The sequence below is a fragment of the Globicephala melas genome, chromosome 11, assembly GCF_963455315.2.
Source record: "Globicephala melas chromosome 11, mGloMel1.2, whole genome shotgun sequence".
In the NCBI taxonomy this organism is placed as follows: domain Eukaryota; kingdom Metazoa; phylum Chordata; class Mammalia; order Artiodactyla; family Delphinidae; genus Globicephala; species Globicephala melas.
Genome location: NC_083324.2, coordinates 6713776 through 6740197, shown reverse-complemented (window position 1 = coordinate 6740197; position 26422 = coordinate 6713776). Strand labels below are relative to the sequence as shown.

General features: G+C 50.2%; 1 protein-coding gene across 12 annotated transcripts in view; it reads right to left on the bottom strand.

The window, feature by feature from the left end:
- ATP2B2 (ATPase plasma membrane Ca2+ transporting 2) overlaps positions 1 to 26422 on the bottom strand; it is a 351712-nt gene that overhangs the window by 74253 nt on the left and 251037 nt on the right. For all 12 annotated transcript variants that reach the window (XM_060307759.1, XM_060307760.1, XM_060307761.1 and 9 more), the window contains one exon: positions 5775 to 5972. In XM_060307759.1, coding sequence (XP_060163742.1) covers positions 5775 to 5972 — 198 coding nt within the window. The remainder of the gene's footprint in view (positions 1 to 5774; positions 5973 to 26422) is intronic.

Here is a 26422-nt window from a genome sequence, read left to right as displayed (position 1 = left end):
AAAGTGTCGCCAAAGACCCATGGTCGACTGTCTGGAAGTCTAATTCAGTCCCAAGGAATAGAGAACAGCGGTTTCAAGAGTCCCCAGCATGACTCTCTGGGAAATGAGGGGTCGAAAGCAACATGACCAGAAGGCCAGGTGGTACCAGGGAATGTTTTCTGGCTCAGCTCCTGGAAGGGTCAAGGCTCAGCTGGTGGGCCCATGCTTGAGATGATACAGAGTCACTGCAGGCCGGCGGTGTGGGTCACTAGAAAATTCCACATCTCTGGCTGAACCAGCCACTCCTCATCGGCTCATAAACAACTATACCACTGTGTGGGGTTCTCAAAGCCACTTTTCTTTTCTTTGGGAATTTCAGACTTTTCCAATAATTTTAAACTGTTGAACTGAACCAGCCTTTGGTGGTGATGATAATCGTTATCATGGCGATGGTAACTGACCTCGGGCTATAGCTGTGAGCTCAAATCCCAGCTGTGTGCCCGGAGCTAGCTGCTTAACCGCTGTGCCCTGGTTTTCTCATCTGCAAAACTGGGGTAATGACAGGTGCTCCCTCCTAGGTGGTGGTGAAGTCTGGGGAGAGGCTGTACGTAAAGCACCTGACGCAGCAGGCACACAGTAAACGCTCAGTGTAAGGGTGGCTTCTTGTCCAGCACGTGACATCATCACACAGGCAGCCTGAATGGGGCCTCGAGCCCCCACGTGGCAGAGGGGATCCAGTTGGACTTCAGAACCACGTGAAGATGGGAGGAGGGGAACTAAGGTGCCCCTCTACTAGTGAACAACACCAGTGAAATCCCCCAAACTGGGAAACACAGGTGAACCTTGCTAAAGAGAAACCCAGTACACGGAGATGCATTCTCTTGGACTCGGGGGAGTGATTCAAGATACAGAGCCCAGTGCTTCTCCTTCTGGGACCTTTGTTATCCCCTGCCCCTGCCACATGCTCTGTAAGGGGGAGGGCTGTTTTGTCCCTGTCCTGTGCTTCATCAATGGCCCCCCGCTTTAGTTACTGAAATGTTCAGGACACTCAGAGACAGTCCAGGACAATGAAAAGCCTTTGGGCCCTGGAACTGGAAAGACATGGCTTCAAATCCAGGCTCTGCTGTGTGATCTTGCGTAAGTGACTTGGCCTCTCTGAGTCTCGGTTTGGACAGCTATAAAGTGGGATGACCCCAGGGACTTTGTGAGCCCAGGGCTTAGTAAGGGCCTGGCATGTGGTGAGTACACGGCAGACATTGGTCCTCTCCTTTTCATGAGCTTCTCTCTTTGGACTGACTTCTGAGAACCAAGGGCATGGTAGCTGAGACCTGTTACCTGTTACCTTGTCTCCAAGCCCCGTCTGCTGCCCTTGCTGATTCAATACCAAGGAGCCCTCTGGGCCTTTGAGGGCACTCACTTGGCCAGCAAAAATTCCATTAGCTTTTTGAGAACTATCTGATGACTACATGGTGCCCTGGGATGGCAAGAAAGTAGGGATGCAGATTGCTTAAGCTATCGGGAGCCGCCAAACCCTGAAAACAACTCCTGCTGCTCTGGTGCAATTAAGGGAAAGAGATGAGAAAGGGGAAGAAAGAGGGGCATGGGTGGGCCCTGCTGAGGTCTCCTCTGGGGCTCCCTTGGACTGGGGCAGGGACAGGAATCTGGAGATCGTGACCACAGCGTCTGGGAAACCTGCAGCTGCCCTCCCTGGACGCGGGGTTTTCTAGGGTGTGGCCACATACTGTCTGTGTGACCTTGGGGAATCCACTTGGCCTCTCTGGGCTTCCCTCTAGCTGTTCATCAGTAAAATGGGGAAACTACTGTCTAGGTGGTTACCAGGGCCTGGCATCGAATAAGGGCTCTCAAAACGGGTCAAGCCACAAACATTTTCCAAGCACCTACTATGCGCCGGTCGCTCTGCTGGCACTCTGGCACTAGGGGAGCTGTCACAGGCAGGGAGTGGGAAACATGGGGTATGCCTATCCCAGCCCTGCCACAAAAGTGTGGTGTGACCTCTGACAAGTGTCTGGAGGTCTCTGAGCCAAGAAAGCCAACAGGGAAGGGCAAGGCAGCCTAGAGCCTGTTAGTTCATCACCAGCGTCGTTTTATACATAACTGATGCAGCCTGAGTCTGACATGGCAGGGGGTGGTCCAGGCAACACGGAAGGTCCAGAGCTCAGAGCTCAGGCCAGGGCCTGGGTGCTGGGGAGGAGGTAGCACAGTCCCGAAGTGCAGGAACTTCGTTCTGTGGGACTAGAGTGTGTGCATCTGCGCTCATCAACTGAGTGTGGCCTGAGCTACTGTCTCAGCTGCAGGAAGGGAGGGCAGTAGAAAGAACCAGAAGCCTTGGGTTTAAAATCCAGCCCTACTGTCTAAAAGCTGTGTGACCTTAGGCAAGTCCTTCCCCTCTCTGGGCCTTGGCTCCCACCTCTCTAAGATGGAGGTGATCACAGCCATCTGTGTGCAGGGCTGGGGGAAGGCTCCTCCTGGTACAGCCTGGGAGCCTGATCCATGTTCCCACTGCACCCCCTCTATCATCTGCCTGCTGAGTTCTAATCTTGCATTAAATTGGGTCACATGAGGTCACTTCTCCACTGACTCAACCTGGTCACTTTCTGAGGAAACGTAGCCGAGGGATAGGAGCGTGGGCTCGGGAGCTGGAACGCCTTGGTCTGAGTCACGGTTCTGCCGCTTCCCAAAGTCTGAGCTCCTCCCAAGTCATTTACCATCTCAGGGCCTTGGTTTCCTGGGTGATAATAGCACCTGCCCACGGGGTTGTTCTGAGGGTCAAGTGAGGATCAAATGAGCTGTTACCCTAAAAGCTTCCAACCAGTGGTGGCTCTAAAAATAGTAGGAATTCCCTTCTTATTACGCTTTGTGTTGCACCCTTAGCTTTGTTCAAGGCTCATGCAAGTAGCCGTGAGCCATCTTCTATATTTTCTGGAAAACTTCTGCAGAGAATGCTGCCCATTATGCATCTCTCATAATACCCTACGCGAAAGTTCATCCCAGAATTCGTTGTCAGGGGACACGCTGTCTTCCTAAAGGACTAGCTTTCCTCCTTGTTGATTACTTGAGCTATGCGAATCATCCTAATTCACTTTCTGCTTTGGCTGCCAGGAGGTTCAAAGTCAAATTTATACCTCAATCGTGGTAGCACATTTATCTGCTTTAAACCCTCTTTGGAAAGAGGGCATGCAGAGAAAAGAAATCAGCCAGTAATACGAGGTATAAAACTGAGGTAGTTGGCCAGACAGACTTGGCTATCCAGTTTCTCAGAAAACTCTGGCCTGGGAGGGGGTGGGGTGACAGCTGTTCAAGGAACCTCAGAGACCACTTTCTCATTTGGGGAAAGGAGACCCATAAGGGTGATTTCTTACATGCTTTTCACTTTTTATTTGCTTGCCTGAAGCAGTGACGCTAGTAGGATTATCTACTTACACAGCACATTGATGAGGAAATGTCTAATTATAATTAATAACAAAGAAAAGTGTTTATACTTTTCTACTAACGCCAAATCAGATTATAAAAAGCTAACAACAAAAATATGTGATCCCACATATCTCATGGTATGTGTGTGCATATGTATCTGTCTGCCGATCTATCTATGTATATATGCGTAGAGTGATACAGGTTTAAAAGACTTTGTCATCATAAAGGAAAGCTGTCATTGGAGCTGGTGAAGCCCTAGCCCTTGGGGGGTGCTCAGTTTCTGGAATGAAGGATGAATGGAGGTTGAGGTTTTCTTTTCCTTTCTTTTTTAAAAATTGAAGTATAATTGACTTACAGTGTCGTGTTAGTTTCAGGTGTAGAGCACAGTGATTCAGTTATACATGCATGTGTGTATATACATACATACACACACACACACACACACACACACACACACATTCTTTTTCAGATCCTTTTCCCTTATAGGTTATTACAAAATATTCAGTAGAGTTCCCTGTGCTATACAGCAGGTCCTTGCTGGTTATCTATTTTATATATAGTAGTGTGTATATGTTAACCCCAAACTCCTCATTTATTTATGAGGTTTTCCATTAGGACTTCTAAGTCCTGACTTTGAGAAGGTGGGTTTGCCCCAGAACCCTCCCTGGGTGAGCGGCACGCTGTCTCCTCCACCCACAAAACAATGTCCCCATTCAGAACCCAGGACAGGTTTCGGGATGCCCTCTCAGGTCTGAGACTCATCACGTGGGAAACCATGTTCCGCGTCAGGCCCACAAGGGTGTGCGTGACACTGAACCAAGCCAGGACCGGGACTGAGAGTCCTACCCCCGCAGGTCACACAGTGTGGGATCCCCAACGGGGATGCAGGGAAGGAAACCCGGGGCGGTCTCCCCGCAGCGGCTGCAGGTCCAGCACCTCCAGGTGCCCTCTGTGTGTGCCACGCTGTCCACACGGCCCTTCACCACCTCCCTGTAATAACCCTTCGAGGTGAGGTCTGTCGCCCTGTTTTGCAGATGAGAAAACTGAGACTCAGAGAAGGAAAGTGACTTGCTTAAGGGCACACAGCCGGGAAGTGATGGAGACAGGATTCTAACCCGGGAGAACGGGCTCACTTCAGAAACTGAGTCTTCATCCACTTTATTCTCCTTCCACACTCAGAGAGCGGTGGCTGGCCGGGGACAGGGAGAATGGCTTTCTTGGAGCAAAATTTCCCTTCCTGATCTTCTAGGACAGAGGTTGGCGAACTTTCTCTATAAAAGGCCTGGAAGTGAATACTTCAGTCTTTGTGGGCCTTGCTGTCTTTGTCACAGTCATTCAACCCTGCCGTCGTGGTGGGAAGTCAGCCACAGACAGCATGGAAAAGAAATGGGGGTGTCCCAACGAAATTGCATTTTTAGATGATGACATGAATTTTCATACAATAGTCACGTGCCGCGAAATAGTATTATTTTGATTTTCTTTCAGCCGCTTAAAAATGTAAACACCAATCTTAGCTCACGGGCCATATAAAAACAGGAGGTGAGCCAGAGTCGGCCGTGGGCTGAAGTCTGTGGTCCCTGTTGTGGAATATCAGGTGCACAGAGCTCGGACGTCATCATGGATTTTTTCGTAGTTGCAGGCCTTAAGGAGCCAGCAATTTCGGGGTTCTGAGGAGAAACCCAGTGTTGGAGCTGAAACAGGGTCGCTCAGAAGCTGGAGCACCCAGGGAGCAGGGCACCTGAGCACAGGGTTGATGCCCTGTCAGATCAGAGCGTGGATGTGGGCCCCGGGTGAGCGATTCGGGGGCTGTGTCTCCAGCTGTGAGAGTGGGGAGCTCTTAGAGAGCAGCCTGGACAGGAGTTCGGGGTCACCCACCCTTGGGCTCCATCCAACACAACCAGAGTCTCTCAGGGAGTGGTCTGGGCAGTGGTGTTTTTAACAAGCCCCAGTGCAAAACCTGGGGACTATTTCTTCGCTGGGTGACCTCGAGCCAGTTAACTCACTTCTCTGTGCCTTGGTTTCCTCATCTTTAAGATGGGCATAATCATGGACCCTACCTCATGGGGTTGTTAGGACAGCATCTCAGCCCAGAGTTCGGCACCCTGTAAGTGCTCAATAAACACTCACTCTAACATGACCGTTGTTGGTCCAACCCCTGCATTTCACACATGGGAGAATGGGGGCCGGACACTCTCAGCATGGGGTCAGGCTCAGCCACCCACTAGCTGTGGGTGAGGCCCTGCCCCTTGGGCCTTGGTTTCCTCACCTGGAGGGAGCCACGGCCGCGAGCTCCTAGTGCCCTCCTGTGTGGCCAGGCACGCGTGTTGCCGGGTGGGCAGCAGGGGTCCCAGGCCCTGTCTTACCTTCGTTGTTTTCACCGGGCGGGTGGTAGAAGGATAGCCCCAGGGAGATGATGGCCGCGATCTCCAGGATGATCAGCGTCACGTCTTGCAGTGCCTCCCAAACGAGCTGCAGGAAGGTTTTTGGCTTCTTTGGAGGTATAAAGTTTTGCCCAAAAATCTGCTTTCTCTTTTCCAGGTCTGGAGCGGTACCCGGCAAACCTGCGGACAGAGCGCAGAGAGGTTGGCCTGGGGGCCCAGGAGACACACACACGTTCCGGGAATCATCCACACGGTGGAGGGAGGAGAGAAGGGGAGAGAGGCAAAAACGAGGCAGGGGGCTGGCAGGCACCCACCAGGAGCCCGGCGCCCAGTGTTCGCTTTGGCCCAGAGGGTCTCCTGAACAGAGACACTAGCGTGCTGGGGTTGGAGGACTGGAACATTCTGCTGTTACAGTTGTGGGGCCTCGTGGTCTAATATCTACTATCATAGATAAGCTATCACATCGCAGCTTCTAGAACTCCAATAGTCTGTCGTTCATTCGCTCATTCATCCAGTTATTCATTCAACCCGTGCTTCTCTCGCTGCTGCAGGCCCGGCCGGTGTGAAGGCTGGGGAGTGTCCCGAGAAGGGGAAAGCCCCACACTCAGGGATGCAGGAGCTCAGCGGTCCTGGGAGTCCCGCAGCCTATGGCTCAGGGGTACAGGACATGGCCATGCCGCCTCCTGTCTGGGTTTCTAGGTGCTGATGCCGACCGTGAGACACCCACCTACCGCCGCCCAGAGCCGGGCTGGCGAGACCTCCTGGGAGAGCCGGGGGCGGCTCGTTCCCAAAGAAACCCCACACCTGCCTTGCCTAGCAGTGCAGGTAAGCACTGGAGATCCGCTGTCCTGCCTGTGCACGGGAGGGAGGAGCCCGAGCTGAGTTATGCCCATTTCATAGAGGAAGAGACCAAGGCCTTCAAGAGACCCAGAGGTGGCCTTGACGCCGCTCCTGGGACCTGAGAACCCAGGCCAGCCCTGTTCGAAGCACATGGAAACGTTGCCCCCAGCCTCTTGTGCTGTGGTGGCACCTGGGAGCTCCACACCCAGAGCAGGCAGGCACGATGTAGCATGATTCAGGGACTGCAGGGAGGTCCTTGTCTTCCTTCCTTTGCCCAGTTCTACCCACAGACAATGTCTGAAATGCTTCCCTTTACCTAAAAGCTCCAACTCCTTTAGACTCCCTGGGAGGGGAGGCCATCGTTGGTTCTGGACACCATAGTGTGAACGAGCTTCAGGCTTTTTCCTGGGAGCGGGTTTTGATGAGGGGAAGAAGGGAGAATTTGAGAGGGTGGTGGGCCTCTGAGGAAGGGGCTAGGCACAGTCAAAGGTGGCCTGTTACAGCAGTTAGCTATGCCTTTGGTCAGCCAGTTCCTTCCTCTGAGCCTCAGTTTCCCCATCATGAAAATAGGAGAGCTCAATAGAATGTACGGACCCTGAGGAGCCCAGGGATTTCAAGGTCTACAGGCCCTGAAGTGATCTTGCTGGGGTCTGTTCACATTTTGGGGCTCCTCATAAGGTTTGGAGTAAATGAAGGTTTCACTAAGAAGTTTGGTGACAGTGGGACCAGCCCACCTCCTGGGCTCCTCCTGATTGATTCAAGGAGAGATGAGTCTTTGAATCTCCTGAGTGTCTGTGATTCAAATGTTCTGGAGTCTACCAGTAGTGTGACCAGTAGAAAATATGGGTGCCCTCCAGGTCAGGGGGTCTAGCCATGGCTTAGAGGTTCTGTCATCTGGTAGTTCACAGGCCTAACGTTGAGATCCTGGGTCCTGGGTCAGAGCACAGGGCAGGAGCTGCAAATGAGAATAGCTGTGGGGTCGGGCAGGTTTTGTGAATGAGTGAAGTAGGTGGGTGGGAGGCAACAGGGAGTGATGGGGACTGGGGCAAAGTGAAGAATCTCAGCCCTTCTAAAGGGGATATTTCTCATCTCCTGTGGGGGACTGTGGGCCCAGTGTGGTAGACTCTCTGGTCTTCTAAGACAAACTGGACACCTGGAATTTGATGTAAAATTTCCCCATTAAAAACATTCCAGGGCCAAACACAACATATCCGTAAACTGGATTTAGCCCGTAGGTGGCTAGTTTGAGACCAAGCACCAAGAACTCGGGTGGGGCTGGGAGTCAGATGTCATGGGCTCAAATACCAACTTGGAGTGACTTACCAGTGCCTCAGTTTCCCCTTCTGTAAAATGTGGGCAACGGCCGGGCCTACCTCACAGGGGCAGGACGAGGCTTTGGCAGGCTGTCCGTGTACGGTGCCTAGTGCTATGCCAGGCACCAGGTGAGGATATCGGGTTATTATTGTCCAGTCTTAGGAGGTGGAGTAATTAATCACGACCTCCTGGAGGCAGAAGACTGCAGGAAGACTTCCCCCCAATAAGGTGGGGAGGAGGGCGGTCAAGCTGAGGACAGGCACAGGGGAAGGCCATGGGACTGCAGACAAGCCACTTCCCTCTGGACCTCAGTTTCCCCACACGTGACATGAAGGATGGGCTTGGCGGAAGGCTGGGGACTGGTAGCTCTGATGCCTTATATCCAAAGACAGTTTTCTCGATAACACGTGGATGCAGCACCGCTAGTTTATGTGCACACGTGTGGACGTGGCACAGAGTGGGACCAGCCGCTTGTGAGCAGCCAGACACTGTGTCCCTCTAGCCGTCGTGACACACGTGGACATAAATGTCTCCACTGATTTAAGTCCCCTAGTCTGGCTGAGTTTCCACCCCTATCTCCGCTGTAGGAATTCCTAGACCCATGAAACCTGTCAGCCCATGGCTCTAGAATGTCTATGTAGGCAGGAAAGTGGGCACTGGCAGGAGGGTGGCAGTGGGCGGTGAGGACCTGGTTGGAAGGTGGGTGGCCAGGACTTCATCTAGAAGCTGTGAAGACGTAAATTATCTGTATCAAAGAAACGGGCGGTGGGGGGGGGGGGGGAGGCGGTCCAGTGGAGGTGAAGGCCCTGAATAGGGCTGCCCGATAAAATACAGGATGACCAGTTAAATCTGAATTTCAGATAAACAGCAAATAATTTTTTAGTATAAGTTATGTCCCCTATAATACTGGGGACATACTAATAAAAATTATTTTTTACCTCAATTCAAATTTCACTGGATATCCTGTATTTCATGTTGTTAAATCTAGCAACCCTACCCCTAAAGCACCCCCCCATCCCCTCCCCCACGGTTCTCTCATTGTTGGAGTAGCACAAGTCCTGTGGTCAGCCAGTCTCACTCTCCCATTTGACAGGCAGGAAAACTGAGGCCCAGAAATGGGGAAATGACTTGGCCCAGATACAGTGATTCAGCTGCAGAGCTGGGGCTGGACTCCTGACTCCTGGCCCAGGCCCTTTTCACCAAGGGAGGGGCTTCTCATCTTGCTCAAATGAGAAGTGAGTGAGCTTTAAAAAACTAAGCCTTATTGCACACACAGAAGTATGGACATTTCATACTCTCTCTGTCAACCTCATTTAAGAGATTTGATTCAGACTGTCCTGAGGTGACCTCTGAGTAGCCTTTATCTCATCTCCTTGGAAAAAGGGAGGCCAGAAAAGCCATTTTTCTCTCCTCCTGCAAAGGGTTCTTGATGGTTGAATGCAGACATCTGAGATGTCATCATGAGAGGAGCTTCCCCATCTTTCCAGGAGGGGGCGCTCTGCAGAGCAGCTGCCTGCACCCTCAGGGCAGCTTTCAGAAACAGAGGGACCAAATTCCAGTCTCAACCTGCCACTAACTGAGACTTTGGGCAAGTGGCACCCCTTCTCTCAGAACCTCAGCTGCCTCACCTGCAAACTGGGGCAGAGGGACAACCCTCTGCCCTGCCTGCCGGGGAGAAGGTGAAAGGCCGTGCAATATGGGAGATGCCTGGCACACAGCAGGTGCCCAGAATCTGGGCAGAAAATCCCTTTGAACTCATATGCCACCCCCATGCGGCACTGCCAGCAGGGGCAGAGTATTCGTCTTTTCACTGTTCTGGGACCGTGAGTGACCCTTTAGAGATGCAAGACCTACACCCCCTCCTCCCCCCGCCCCCGCCACCCCATTCCCTCCTCTGTGTTGGGGCCGCAGACAGTGGGGCACTAAACGCACACGTACGTGCTCTTAGGTGATCATCGCTTTACATGTGGCATGCATTCACTTCTCCTGGCCATTCTATAAGATGGCAATTCTAAACTCCATTTCATGGATGGAAAAATTGAGGCTCAGAGAGGTAAGGTGACTTGCTCAGGGTCACACAGCTAAAGCTGGGATTTGAACCCAGGTCTCTGAGGCTCCACAGCTGTACTATTTCTACATCGTGCCAGGATGCCTATTTTAGGGCCCAGGACCCAAAAGCTAACAACTCCACTGTTCTCCTTGTTCTCGAGACAGTCTTTGGCTATAAACAGAGACTTGGCAATAGACAAGAGCTAGCTCCCAGGGATGCCAAGCACCTGAAGAAAACGGGAAAATTTAGTCACCAGGCTGGGTGTTGCTAAATATTTCTGTTGTCGCTGTGGTGTAGGTTCCTCCATTAGCATAAATAAAAGCCTTATATTTTGAAAGAAAAAAAACCCCATAAGCCCTTCAAAAGCTACAACATTTATAGAAAAATGCATTTCTGTCTTTGGAAAGTGAGTGGGCTAAATCAACTGGGGTGCATCCAGTCCATAAAATACTATGTAACAATTTTTAAAAATGCAATCCATTTATATGTACTAACATAGTACAAACTGAGTGAAAAAATCAAGTTGCAGAGCAATGTGTATAGTTTGATTCCATTTATGTAAAACAGAAAACTCAGGAAAACCATAATTTATATTTTCTGTGGGTACATATATATGTAAATATGTAGCAAAATGTCTGTAAGGATCTGCTCCAAACCCATGACAGTGGAACCTCTGGGGAGGAAAAGGGCACTCTGATTGGTTGCAGTGGTTGGGACTCTAGCTTTGACTGAAACATTTTGATTTTAACCAGGAGAATGTACTCATGTTTTATTTGAATGATTCAAAGTTTAATTTAAAGGGGGAAATCAATATGTACTGTAAGAAAATACATGTTATTTTCCATGTAACCTTTAGACATGAACTTGGAGACAAATATTTCTGGGTTAAAATCTTGGCTTCAACACTTAGTACCTGTGTGTACCTCCGCCCAAAGAAATACTTAACTCAGATCCAACCACTCTCCTTCACTACCTGCATATTAGTCGTAGCCATCTCCCTACTGTTACCCTCAATCCATTCTCCACCTAGTGGGCAGAGGGATGGTTTAAAAGCATAAAGTGCACTGTGTGAATGTCAGATCCTTGCTGGAAATGCTCCAGGGGCTTCACTGCACAGAGAAAATCCATTCTCCTTGCCCAGATCTGGAAGGCCCTGTACAGTGTGGTCCCTGCTTTCTTCTGAAGTCTTATCATCCCCTCCCCACCACTATACTCCAGTGCCACCAGCCTCTGTAGTACGGCTTCAACACAGTGCCCTCCTGCCTCAGAGCCTTTGCATGTGCTGTTCCCTCTGCCTGGAATCCTCTTCCCCTCATTTGCATCTAACTCAGCTGAACCTGTCTCTCTCCCTGCCCAGGTTGGACCCCTTTTTGAATGCTCTCATACCTCACTGAAAATCTCTTTCATTTTAATTTTAATAATTAATAATGTAATTGTTTTTTCTTAGTGTTGGACTCTCCTGCTGACTATTAAGCACCATGAGGGCAGGGACTGCATCTGTCTTGGTCTGATACACACTAGCTGTTCAATAAACAGGTGCATAGGAAGAAAGGAGGTGAGGAGGGTGCAATACTTAACTCCAAAGCAATGTCTGCTCTGAGGTATTTTCAGGCTGAGGCCGGGGCTGGGGGGCAGGGGAGATACTCAGGGTCTCCTCCTGTGTCCAAGGCGGTGGTCTCCTCTGTCCTTCTTGTTGATGAGAGGGATGGAGAAGCCTCCAACCAGATCTCCACAAAAGGACTTGTTGGGGAAACACACATGTCCAGCCTCAGCCTCACCCTGTGGTATCCCTCACACTTAGGGAGGTACCTGAAGTTACTGGGGGAAACTGTTGGTGAGATCCAGTATCTGACATAAACATCAGGAAAGGAGAGGCCTTCGTTTCTGTGATAGTAGTTTCTCCTACTCTTCAAAAAGGCAGCTTTATAGAGGACCAGGAGGCATCTCTTAGAAATAGAGTCTCTCTCAGGATGAAAGAATTCTGGGGGGGGATGGGAGAGCCGGGAGCAAGGGAGAAGGATGGTGGTGTGACAGTTTTTACCCATGAAGACCCCAGAAAGCAGAGAGTAACTCCCTTGAAAAAATTTTAGGAAATGGGCCCTCATCCCTGATCTTGTTTGGGCCTCTCGACTCTGCAGAGGGTGTATTAAGAGGTCCACATTGCAGATGAGGAAACTGTGGTTCACAGAGGTTTAGGGACCAACCTGAGTTCGCATACCTAAACCTCAAAACAGTGATGATACTCATGTTTTCCCTGTGACGGCATTTTGTTATCCCCATCTTACAGATGGGGACACTGAGGCATGGGGATGTCAAGAAACCTCTCCTCTGGAGGGCAACTCCAAATCTGTCTGAATCTAGAGTCTATGTCTGAACCACTGTATCATGACCCCCAGAACATGAACCTGGGTCTCTTCACCGTATGTAACCATTGCAAGCTCTTCCAGCCGGGCTGATCCTCATGAGGGAGGCTGGAAAGGCATCAGGAATAGCCCCATTTTACAGATGAGGAAACTGAGGCACAGAGAGGGGAGAAAGTGACTCTCCCCAAGGCGAATCCTTGAGAGCTCAGGGATCCGCACTCTGGGCCAGCCACAGCTGCACTCTCCCTCCTTTGAAGAGGAACGTTTCAGAGCCTTGAACCCTGACATGCCCCTTGCACTTGGGTCACCTGGCAGGTTCTGAGCACCTGAAAGGCTATATGGCTGGAGGCTTAAGGAGGTCTGTGGAATCAGGTAGACCTGAGTTTGAATTCTGGCTTTGTCACTTTCTAGCTATATGGCCTTAACCAAGTTATTTACATCAACAGTTATGGACCTTGGTTTCCTCATCTGTGCGAGGGGGATAATTGGTACCTACTTCCTCGGGGGACTCACGTAATGCACGCAGCATTACACCTGGTGCAGGGAAATACCCTGATGAATGGAAATCACTACTGGTACTATTATTATCTGCTAAGGAGCTGCGACATTTGTTTTTGTGTCCAGGGCCACAGCCCCTTGGTCCTCTGTGACTCCAAGCTGCAGCCGTGGTGGGCAGCTCTGGAGCACAACGGCCATACCCCCATGTGCCCCCCGAATTTGTCTTCTGCTTCAGGGCTCTTCCTGTAGCTGGGTGTTCACTGGGTGTCCCCAAGCAGGGGGCCCAGAAGTGCCGGCAGTTACCCAGACCACACCCAGCGGGAGCCGGGAATCAGATGCCCCAGGCTTGCACCCTTAGAGGGACAATTCTGAAATGCATCCCACACACTCCCTGCAAAGGTCCAGCGGGGCTGAGCCCCCACTGCCCGCAGCAGTGACCAGCTCACTTCCCATCGGCATTTCTCTCTTCCCTGCTTTCCTCTCCTTGCTCTCTCACTCCTGAGATGATTCCCAAACACACCACCTGCACCCCATCCTCGACTCACACCGCTTTTGGGGAACCCAAACAAAGACAGGCCGGCGGGGAGTGAGCACGTGAGAAAGCCAGGGATCTGGCGTCCCACCTTGATTTTCCTCCCACCTCTGGCCGTGTGACCTCGCTGGGCCTCTGCTTCCTCTCAACGGAGGGGCTGGGATTAGCCCTGTGAGGGCTCTGCTTGCTCAAAAATTCCGAGATCCTCCTGCACACTTGTCTTGTGACCGTATCATCCATTCATAAAACCGTTAACCGAGGGGCCTTCTAAGGCTGCTGGGTCAGCCTGTGTCCCCGCACTCAGCGGAGGTGCTGCCAACCGGGGGAGGGCGTGAGCCTGCCCTGTGCGGAGGCACACCGGGCACAGGGTGTCCCACCGATGATGTCACTTTGGTGGAAAACCTCTTATCTCCTCTTGCTCTAGCTCCAGTGCGCCTGCGCTCTCTCCGCCTGGCCGTTTGCCTGCCTCGCTGCTCTGCTGGCCCGCCGCCTCCTGGGATGGGTCACTGCCTTCCTCAGGAAGCCACCCTGACTGGTCCCGCTCTGATCTAGTGGCCCCTCTACACTGCTCAGCCCCCACGGAAGTTATTAAGTGGTATTTTTTTTGACAGTTCTATATTTTTATTGTAATTTATCCCTTCTCTGAAACCATGCTATTTGTACCCTTAAGGCTGAACATTTTGTACTCTGTATTTTATTATTTATTTTTTGTTTGTCTTTTTAACATCTTTATTGGAGTATGATTGCTCTACCAGGGTGTGCCAGCCTCTGCTATCTAACACTGTGAGTCAGCTATACGTATACATATATATCTAACACTGTGAATCAGCTATACGTATACATATATCCCCATATCCCCTCCCTCTTGCGTCTCCCTCCCACCCTCCCTACCCCAGCCCTCTAGGTGGTCACACAGCACCGAGCTGATCTCCCGTGCTATGCGGCTGCTTCCCACTGGCTATCCATTTCACACTTGGCAGTATTTGTAAGTCCATGCCACTCTCTCACCCCGTCCCAGCCCACCCCTTCCCCTCCCCGTGTCCCCAAGTCCACACTCTATGTCTGCGTCTTTATTCCTGTCCTGACCCTAGGTTCTTCAGAACCTTTTTTTTTTTTTTAGATTCCATATATATGTGTTAGCATATGGTATTTGTTTTTCTCTTTCTGACTTACTTCGCTCTGTATGACAGACTCTGTGTCCATCCACCTCACTACAAATAACTCAATCTCGTTTCTTTTTATGGCTGTATTAAGTGGTGTTTTAACTGACTCCTGGGATTACTTAATTTTGAGCTCCTGAAAGGCAAGACCTGTGTCATTTCATTTTGTGTCCTTGGTTATGGCTGGCACACAGGAAACACTCACTGTGTGCTTGTGGAGGAAAAACAGAGGGAGGGGAGAGAGAGGGGGAGGGAGCAAGAAAGGGGGAGAAGAAGGGAGGGGGAATCACTGGCTGTGAAAACACTTGGGCCAATAGCTCTAATGCTCAATCACAACACAGATACGCAACCCTCTGGTTAAATCCCTTGTTCTCACCATCATCACAGGCAACACTTAGTGTTTACTCCGTGCCAGGTTCTGTGCTAACCGCGTTCACATATACAAACTCATTTAATCCTCCAAGTGGCTCCCTGCAGGAGATACTATTATCATCCCATTTTACACACAACTAGGAAGCGACAGAGCTAGCACTGAACCCAGGGAAGCTGGCTTGAGTCCTGTTCTGAACTAGTCTGTGTGCGGCCTCATTCGTTTGTTCGTTCATTCATTTATTCATTCAGTAAACTGTGACTGTGCACCTCCCTGCACCAGCATGCCACCAAGCACCAGTCGCACACTGGTGAGCAGAAATGTCACTTCCCACCCTCCCTGGCTTTGCTACACCCACCTGGGGGCCTAACTGTGTAGTGCTGTCGCCATACATGGCCTCATAATCTTCCGGGGGCAGGTGAGATAGGCACCTAATTTGGGTCCTCTGGGCTTAGACCTGTGTGGTCACAGCCTCCAACAACTAACCATGGCTCCGGCTGTACCACTTTCCACAGCTGTGTGACCTGCGACAAGTCACTCACCTTCTCTGGGCCTCTCGGGCTATGAAAAGGGGAGATCCTGCAGACCTCAGAGGGCTGATGAGAGGGTTATGTGAGGCCGTGTCTGGCACAGAGTGCTTCGTACAGTGTGTGCATTGAGAATTAGTCCTTAAATATACAGGTTAAAGGGCTTCAACTGCAGAAGCCAATAGCCTTTGGACACTCCATGGAGGAGGAAACTGAGGCTTGGGGAGGTGAAGTGACTCATTCGAGCGCATGAAGCCGTTAGCAGCGTAACCGGGACTAGAACCCAGGTCTCGAGATGCCAAGACCCCATTCCCCTGCTGTTCTACGATGTAGGCTGTGCTCTGTGACACAGGCTCTTTCGGGACCAGCTGAGCATTTGCGCCAGGAATCTATCACTGATGTTGATGCTTCGCTGCACACTGCTGGGCGTTCTTTTGTGGTTTAAGTGTTTTGTGTGTCTCTCCAGTAACTTGACAAAGGCCACCTCTGTCGCTGCCTGTGCAACAGGGAAGGGTCAGCACCGCTTTCATTTCAGGGGCAGGGTACTTCCCGTCCCCTCACTCAAGGGCCTGGCATGGCGGTGGGTGCAGCATGGGGCTTGATAAAGATGCTTCATTGACCCAGGCTCACGCTAATACCAAGAGCACGGGGACCGCCGGGAAAACACACTCAGGGACTCCAACTGGAGCAGACATGGTCGTCACCACATCCATCTCCTGATTAGTGGCAAAACCCAGTGATGTCTCTCTCTAGAAACCTGCCACATTCTCTCTGAAGTGTTTTATTTAGAGGTGTGTTGCTCTGGGAGCGTGCGCTTCCTTTAGCAAGCTGTTTCTGTAGTTTTGCTAACTCTGAGTGCTAGAGAAGTGTTGTGTGCCTGCTTTTAGGAACCTGGTTCTTGTGAGGCTTGAGGGCCCACAGGTCCCCGGCCAGCCCTGCGATGCTGGTCCTGCTGGGAGGTGAGTCCACCCTCCTCTGGGGGGTGGAGAGACGGTTACTCTGCTGACCAGCCATGCCCCTGCTCCTGCCAGGTTGGGGGCAGGGATGCTGGCAGGTCGACTGTGATGCTTTCTTGATAACTGGAAGGTGACAGAACACTCTCTCTTTTTTCTAGCTGTTAAGCTGGCTGTGAAGGAGGAAGGGTCGCCGGGGCCAGTCACCGGTGAAGCCATAGATGGCTCTGAGGCCAGCTCTTGCCCTAGTTTGCCAGGCTGTAAGCTCCATGGTGGAGACTGTCCTGTTACTTCGAATAGAGCCCAGGACATAGTAAGTGCTCATGAAACAGGCGTGGCATGAATGGCTGGCAGGCCACAGAGCCCACAGTAGGAGAAAAGCACACTCCTAAAGTCTTCACCGAACGATAAAACTGAAGTCACTTGAGAAGAGTTAGGCTTCTCAGGAAAGTTATCAAACTGTACCCTCAGAATATTATTCTTCATAAGAATGGATTCTTTTTCACTAATTGGAATGAATGAATAATAATAGCTGGGTGATTTTGCTTAAAAAAGGGTTCCTTAAAAAATAAACTCTTAAAGAGTTTAAGTGTTTATAAAGATAGAACTACCACACGACCCAGCAATCCCACTACTGGGCATATACCCTGAGAAAACCATAATTCAAAGAGTCAGGTACCACAATGTTCATTGCAGCTCTATTTACAATAGCCAGGACATGGAAGCAACCTACGTGTCCATCGACAGATGAATGGATAAAGAAGATGTGGCACATATATACAATGAAATATTACTCAGCCATAAAAAGAAACAAAACTGAGTTATCTGTAGTGAGGTGGATGGACCTAAAGACTGTCATACAGAGTGAAGTAAGTCAGAAAGAGAAAAACAAATACTGTATGCTAACACATATATATGGAAACTAAAAAAAAAAAAAAGTTCTGACGAACCTGGGGCAGGACAGGAATAAAGATGCAGACGTAGAGAATGGACATGAGGGAGGGGGAAGGGTAAGCTGGGACGAAGTGAGAGAGTGGCATGGACATATATACACTACCAAATGTAAAATAGATAGCTAGTGGGAAGCAGCCACCTAGCACAGGGAGATCAGCTCGGTGCTTTGTGACCACCTAGAGGGATGGGATAGGGAGGGTGGGAGGGAGACGCAAGAGGGAGGGGATATGGGGATATATGTATACGTATAGCTGATTCCCTTTGTTATACAGCGAAAACTAACACACCACTGTAAAGCAATTATACTCCAATAAAGATGTTAAAAAAAAAAAAGAGTTTAAGTGTTTAAACTCTGTAAGCCTTTAAAGTCATTCTTACAGACGGAAGATACATGGTTCTGACCTGGACCTCAGGTGGTTTACACCCAACCTTAACTTCGAGGCCTCCCTGTTCCCACCTCTGCTCCTTCATCAGCCCCTTTCTTCTCCTATTCTGGCTTTCAGAGAGTGGTCCAATCTGAAGGCTCCCCTTGCCACCCCTAGGACAGGGGCCACAAATAAGTTTCATCTTGCAAGTCAACTGTGATTGATTAGCAGGGGTTACCTGGAGTTGAATTTGAGGAGTCTGAGAATGGGGATTGATTAGTGATGTCTGCCATAGGTGTGGGTTCAGGATGTGGGGGCCTGTGTTTCAGGTATTCACGGTATCTCTCATCCTGTCCTCTTTCTCTTTCAATCCCTGGGCCAACCTGGTTGTTTTATTTACATCTCCAATTCGGGAGGTCTAAGACCAAGCTCTTCGTTTCCTTCAAATCTATCCCTCCTTCAGACCATACGGACCAGCCTCCCTGGGATTTCTTGGGTTTGACCTTTCTTGTTCACTCTTGAGTCATCATCTGAGTTCGGGACCCTAGCGTCTCTCATTTGGCCCTGTCTGCAATGGCTCCTTGGTGGGTCTCCCTCCCAGAACCACCAACCTCTGACCCACAGTGAATGCTGCTCTGATTCCCCTTAAGTGTCCATTAGACATTTATTTCCCCACTCTGGAAGTCGCAATGGCTCTAAATGTTCATCAAGTAGTGTCTAACATCCCCTGTTGAACAGTTAAGACTAATCTCTCTCTCTCATTCATTCATTCACTTTTTTTTGAACATCTTTATTGGAGTATAATTGCTTTACAATGGTGTGTTAGTTTCTGCTGTATAACAAAGTGAATCAGCTATACGTATACATATATCTCCACATCCCCTCCCTCTTGCGTTTCCCTCCCACCCTCCTTATCCCATCCCTCTAGGTGGTCACAAAGCACTGAGCTGATCTCCCTGTGCTATGCGGCCGCTTCCCACTAGCTATCTATTTTACATTTGGTAGTGTATATATGTCCATGCCACTCTCTCACTTCGTCCCAGCTTACCCTTCCGCCTCCCTGTGTCCTCAAGTCCATTCTCTACATCTGTGTCTTTATTCCTGTCCTGCCCCTAGGTTCTTCAGAACCACTTTTTTTTCTTTTTTAGATTCAATAAATATGTGTTAGCATACGGCATTTGTTTTTCTCTTTTTGACTTAACTTCACTCTGTATGACTGACTCTAGGTCCATCCACCTCACGACAAATAACTCAATTTCGTTTCTTTTTATGGCTGAGTAATATTTCATGACTCGTTATATATGTGCCACATCTTCTTTATCCATTCGTCTGTCGATGGACACGTAGGTTGCTTCCATGTCCTGGCTATTGTAAATAGAGCTGCAATGAACATTGTGGTACATGACTCTTTCTGAATTATGGTTTTCTCAGGGTATATACCCAGTAGTGGGATTATTCATTCTCTTATTCCCCTTTCTTCTTTATTCACATATTTATTAAATAAACATTCCATGATCGCTGCATCCAAAATGTCAGATATGTATTGTCTCCTAAGGACACAAAAATAAATACTTCCCCTGCAGCTTCAAATCCTGCAGGTGCTGATGCAGTCCTGTTTTCCTGTGGTAGATAAGTCCAGTCCAAGGTATGTGAAATTCACAACCCCGCCCAGGTTATTAGTTCCCTTAACGCCCATGTTACTCCTGCTTTGAGGAGCTCACAGTCTGGGGTGGAGACAGACACCTTAAAAATTCATTCTAATTCCAGGTGATAAAGTGCCACCTGAAATGCCTCTCCTTCTACCTTTGGTTCCTTTTCCAGGCCTGGGCCTGTCTCCTTTCCTCTGGGGTCTGCCTCAACGCCACCCTCTCCCAGCATCTTTCTCTTCTCTCATAGTCCCCACCACACCCTGGTAAATATTCCGATGGCCTGCTTGGGTCTATTTGCCATCACTCCCTTTCCACCAGCCCCAGATCTTTACCTCATTTCTGTATAACGCAAACTATCCAGCACACAGTAGGGCCGCAACACGAGCTGAACTGATTCAACTTCAGTTTTTGAGTAAATCTCTCATGTGTTCTATTTCTCTGACCCCCAATCTCATCTCTCAGACAGGCCATTGACCCATTTGCTTTGGTACTGGGCTTGGGGCTGGACTGCCTGCCTCTGCCACTTACAGGATGGGTATGTTAACCCCCAGGTGCTTCAGTTTTCCCATCTTTAAAATGGGGATTTTGATAGTAACTGCCTCACAGGCTTGCTGTGAAGATACAACGAGTTAATGTTTGTTAATGTACTTAGAACAGTATTCGGCACAAGGTAAAAGTGTGGGCCACTATTATGGTCATAAAGGGCCTTCCCTACATAGGTCCTTCTCTATTTTTCCTGTGGGCCTGAACTCATTTCATGTTGATTTGGAGTTGTCACCCTCTCCTGTTAGCACTTACTTTGCATTTTGTCCCCCTCATCATGAGTCCCTGGGGTTCTCCTGCCTGGCTGCGAGGGTCTGGATCTTGAGGGGTTACGGAGAGGGGAGGGTGGGCGGACCTGCCACTGCTGTCTGGGAAGAATCATCGCCCCCACCACTCACTGGGTCACACCTGGTTGCCTAGCAACCAGCAACACACATCTCAGGCCTCGGCTTGTAATTATACAGGGAAACAAAATGTTTCCGATGAACCCTGAAATCACACTCCATTGAGTTCTGTTCAGCCCGTGGCCCAGCAACAAAACCAAAAGGAACAGAACAAAGCAGCAAGACCTCTGGGGACAGGGCACTGTGCTAGGAGACCAGAGCTGGGTTTCTGGCCATGCTGACCCCTGGCTGGCTGGGCGATGCAGAGACCCTCACCCAGGTCTGGGTTTAAAAAGTGGCCCTGTCACCACCTCCTCACTGGCTAAGCCATAGCCGTTCAGTGCCTTGGTCTCTCCTCACCCTCTGGAGTGTGGATTGGGTACCTGCTTTGTAGGGCCTGGCAAGAAAGAACGAGATAACATTATCATGTCCCTCTCCTGTTCTCAGCTCTCCAGCAGCTGCCCCACTTGAGACGAAACCCCACAGCCTTCCTGCAGCTCCTGTGGTTGTCTGGCCCTCGCTGGCTTGCCCTCAGGCCCCCACTCCAAGCCTCTGTCCACACTTGCCCTCACTCCACAGGGCAGCCTTCCTTTCGTTCTCCAGGTCCTCTCTGCCTCCTGATCCCAGGATCTCAGACTATCCCTCTGTTATTACTCCCCAGGCCCTTGCTTATTTCCTCCAGAGCCCTTATTACAATGCATGATCTCAATTATTTTTCCATTTACTTGGCTTTTTTTCTTGCCACCCACACTCAAACACAAGCCCCACAAGGCCAGCAACATTTTTGGGTTCATTCGCTGCTGCATCTATCCCCAGGGCCTAGAACTATGTCTAGCACATAGTAAGTGTTCAAGAAACATCTACTGAATGAATGAATGAATGAATGAACAAATGAAAGAGCTTTCTGATGCCTGGAGCTTAATAGGTGCTTGGGAACTTCTAGCCTTTTGTTCCACTCTAGGTTTTTCTGCTGACACCTTCCAACTCCATACTACTTGGTCCAGCATCGACTGGAGGCAATTCTTTCTTAGATATTTACAGCAGAAGGTAAAAATATACATGAATTGAGAAACATGCTAGCATGAAATCATCATCCCTGGCACTTTTCAGGGACAAAACTTCAGGACAGAGCTGGTAGGATGTGTCCCAAGAGGCTCTGAAATTGAAATACCCGCAGATAGGAAAAAACCATCTAAGATCTGAGGGCGTCTAGAACACACTGAAGAGTGGGGGCTTGGGCCAGGTGGGCCTGGGTTCGGATGTCACCTCTGCAACCTGTTGGCAAATGACCTTGGCACACGGTACCTCAGTTTCCTCATCTCTAAAATGGTAACAATATTGAAAAGAGATGCCATACGTAAAAGGCACGTTCCCCAATCCCCACCATCCTCCAGTGCTCAGAATGAAACCTCGGGGCTGGGACTCACTGCAGCCCCAAGGCTGGTCTCCGTCAGCCTCCCACATCGTGGCTGCACTTTCTTTGTTACTGTGCCGAGGCCAGAAACATGGCTGGCTCCCTGAGATGGTAATTGTTAGGACAATTTAGGAAATCTTCGGGGGAGACAGAAAAGCTGGCAGTTCCAGATCAAACAGCCAGCTGTCCCGGAAGCCCATTGTCAGAACATCACAGGGACAGTTTTGCAGCCTGGCCTCACATTAACTGCAGCAGTCAGAAAACGGATTATTCCAAACCCCAGCGTTCACTCACTCAACACTTTCCCCTTGTCTGGATAATTAGATCTCCCAGGACTTCAAGAGGATGCTGGCAGCTTCATGCCAGCTCATGCGTCCTTGAGGCTGGCAAAGGGGCAGCAGGATGTTCATCTCTGTTAGATCACAGCCTCTCCCAGCTGGCACCCTCCCCCCGGGACCTGACCTCTAGGTGGGGATGAAAAGAACATACCTTTTCAGGTAAGGAGACAGTGGGAATGCAGGGAAGCTGGCCTGGTGCATGTACAGGGAGGTGGTGGAGACACTGCTGGCAGCTTTGGCCAGGGGTAGGTTTTCTGATATCTCTGTGATGCTCAAGCTGAGCTGGGCTGAGGGTTCTGGTTGGGGGCAGGTGGACTAGGGAGCCCTTAGAATGCTTACACATGTCATCATCACTCATATTTTCACTTATGCAGAATCCTGCTAGGTGCTGAGGTTTCAGAGGCAAATGAGACTGCCCTTGTCCTCAGGAAGCTTAACATCCAGAAGTCTACGATGGTGCCTGCCCACTCACCAGATAGCCTATAGCTGCCTCTATCAAGTGGAAGGAAAACACTTTGGCCCTTTAGGAGTTGAGCCAAAATGTGGTAATTTACAAAGCTACCCTCTGCACTCTACAGTTTGCCTCTGCAGGGAGATATATATATATATATATATATATATATATATATATATATATATATATTTTTTTTTCCCCCTGCAGTGGGGCTTGCCCAGGATTTCCCCACATGCCTCCTTCTCTGGGATGGGAACAGTTTGGTGACCACTTTTTCTCAATGAATACTCAGTGGTTTCTTGGGACTTGGCTCTCTCCCAGCTCCCAGCTCCAGCTTCTAATAGACTAGGGAGCTTTTTTTTCTGACACTGTGATTCCTCCAAACACATGCCAGCAAGGAAAGAGGTGGGGCAAGGGGCACAGGACTGGGAAAGTGAGGAGACCCAAGGACAAGTCCCAACTGTCACCCACTCACTGTGTGACCCCACACAAGTCCTCTCTGAGTCTCAGTTTCTTTATTATAAGATGGGAGGCTGAAAATGCTTGTCTCCCAGGGCAGCCACCACGGAAATTAGCACACACTACACACGAGGACACCCTCTCAACCCAGAGGGCTGCATGTTAAACGCTTGCCAGCGCAGCGCTGCCTGGAATCTTCAGCAATACAAGGACCCAAGATGGCTGGAGCAGATTCCACCCCCACCACCCACATTCCCCAAGGACGCATTTGTTCTGTCAGTCCTGCCACCCATCCCTGCACGTCCCTATTTCCCTCGGTTTTCTAGCCTCTGCTCTGACACAGAGGGACCCGTTCTGCCCTCAGATCTGCGGTACGCTGCCCAGATGGCTTCTGTTGCTTACAACCAACATGCCTTAGCTGACCCACCTTAGAACATCCCCAGCAGTGCAGAAAGAGAAGCTGAGAGAAAAACCATCACCCCTAATCTCACCCGTAACCACAACACCGGCACTTTCTGGATGTTTATTTTCAGCGCTTTTTCCTCGCATCTGTTTCTATGGAGTTGTTGCCATGTACCATGCTACACCCTGCTTTTTCACATTGCACTATATCACGAGCCCCATCCACATTGCTTTTTGTTCTCTGTAACAACAATTTCCCACATTGGTCCATCAGGCACATGGAGAAGCTGAAGGCGGCTTAATTGCTTTCCTAATGTTAGGCATTCAGGAATTACTTTTAAAAAATATCACACAGGGCTTCCCTGGTGGTGCAAGTGGTTGAGAGTCCACCTGCCGACGCAGGGGACACGGGTTCGTGCCCCGGTCCGGGAAGATCCCACATGCCGTGGAGCAGCTGGGCCTGTGAGCCATGGCCGCTGAGCCTGCGCGTCCGGAGCCTGTGCTCCACAACGGGAATAGCCACAACAGTGAGAGGCCCGCGTACGGCAAAAAAAAAAAAAAAATCACACAGGGATGTGGTTAAAAAAAGCTGGGACTGCGGGTCAGGAGACCTGCATGTTAAACGTTTGCATTCTCATTTGGTTTGAGTTTGTTCTCATTTGGTTTTGTGCCAGACGGCTGTTGAGCTTGGGCAAGATCTTTCCCTCTCTGGGCCTCAGCGTCTTGAACCTATAATATGTAAATAATGATGACGACAGTGATAACAGTAATAGCAATAATGGCAGTTTCCCCTGCAGGCTTCCTGCACTGAGCTGTGTGTTCTTGCTCACAGCAGCTCCTTTGTTCCTTACAACGGATCACAAGCAAGTACTGTTTCACAGATGAGTAGACAGGTTCTGAGAGGTGAAGTCATCTGCTTCGCACAACACAGCTGGTTAGTAAGTGGCACAGCTGGGATCAGACCCAGGACGCCTGCTGCTGAACACTTAGGCTGTATCGCTGCTTCCTAATGCCCACTGTGTGACGGGCTCTCGGAGACATACGTGTTCACATGCAAGGGAGCTCATCTGCCCTCACCACAGTCCTCATCTGTCCCCCTGTACATTCCCACGTGACAGGAGAGAAACCGTGGCTCCAAGTATAGAAGTGATTGTCTCAAGTGAGAATGTTCTGGGTGGATTACGCCCCTGCCCCAGCCCATATGCTGAAGTCCTAAGCCCCAGAACCTCAGAATGTGACCAAATAGCGTCACTGCAGAGGTGAGTAGTTGCTAAGTTAAGATGAGGTCTTGAGGGTGAGCCCTGCTCCAGTATGACTGGTGTCCTTACGTAGAGGAAATTTGCAGTCAGAGACAGACACACACAGAGGGAAGACGATGTGAAGACACAGGGAGAGGACGATCACCTACAAGGTAAGAAGAGAAGCCTGGGACAGACCCTTCCCTCACAGCCCTCAGAAGGAACCAACCCTGCTGACACCTCTATCTCAGACTTCCAGCCTTCAGAATGGTGAGACAATACGTTTCTGTTGTTTAAGCCACTCAGTTTGTGGTCCTTCGTTATGGTGGCCCCTGGAAATGTATACAGCAGCAGGGCAGGGATGAATGAGAGCTGAGGTTCTGCGGGGAGGTGAGGTGGCTACGATGGGGGCAGGGAAGAGGGACATCTTCCCCCTTCACCATGTGCAGGGCGACTCAGGGGCCCCGGGCCTGGGTCAGGACCTCACCCACGGTACACCCGGGCAGGTCCCTTCCCTCCTGGCCCTCAGTGCACCCTGGGATTGCTGGCTGAGATGGTCCCTGAGAGCCACTCCAGACCTGTGGTCCCACGGGTTTGCGAGTCCCTCAGGCTATCGTCCCATCTGCCTTGACCTGACTGAGCTGGTGTGTGTCGGGGCAGCCCTAGGGAACATTCTATTCTGCTACAGTAAGTCCCCTACATACGAAGAAGTTCTATTCTGAGAGTGCATTCGTAAGTCCAGTTTGTTTGTAAGTCCAACAAAGTTAGCCTAGGTACCCAACTAACACAGCTGGCTATATAGTACTGTACTGTAATAGGTTTATAACACTCTTCACACAAATAATAAAAAACAAACACAAAAAATAAAGAAAACGTTTTTAATCTTACAGTACAGTACCTTGGAAAATTACAGTAGTACAGTACAACAGCTGGCACACAGGGGCACGTTCAAATCTTTGAAAGTTCGCAACTTGAAGGTTCGTATGTAGGGGACTTACTGTATTTTGTCCAGCAGAGGTTTCCCAAGATCTCATGCAGCAGCCTGTCCCTGGGGTTATTACTCCTTCATTTATCCTCCTTGGACCCCTCCTGGCAACCCTTACTAACTGATTGCCTATCCAGTGTCAGACACCCTGACCACACCCTACCTGCAGGTGACACTCTCCTTCTACCTCTCTGACTTCTCCTGCATTGCTGGTTGCCTGCTCCCTTAGCAGCTGGTGTTCCCTAAGGACCTGTGCTTGACGAGCACCCCAGGTGAATTCATTCCTGCACGTTTATTGACTGTACTCTCTGCCGGGCACTGTTCCAGGCACTAGTATACAGCAGTGAACAGCACAGGCCCGGATCTCTGCCCTCCCCCCATGCAGCTTTGGGACCTGTTAGCAGAGACAGGACTTCTCTGTAGCTGTCTTTGTCACCTAGATGTCCTGCCTCCGGGCCTGCCTTCCTATCCCCTGGGCCCTGAGGATGCACAGTGCCCAGCAGAGACCTTTCATTTCACCCCAGCCTTGCTCCTCTCCTTGCTGGCCCGTCTCCACCACAAGCGGCCAGCTGCAGTCTTGAAAACCGAGTCTGCATGACACTCTCGCCCTTGACCGTCTATCACAGGCTATGTCCTGCTGTATGGTGTGCACCAGCCCTGGCTGGGTCCAGCCCTCTCTTTTGGATGTCTGTCCTTCCCTCCTCACTGGCTTTATTTCCTGGGGTATCTCCCCATCCAACCCATACTCACGGTTGCCAGACCAATTGTCCCAGCCACACTGTTCCTCTGCTCGAGAACCTTCCAGGCCTCCCTCTTGCCTCTTAATTTAAGCCCAAACT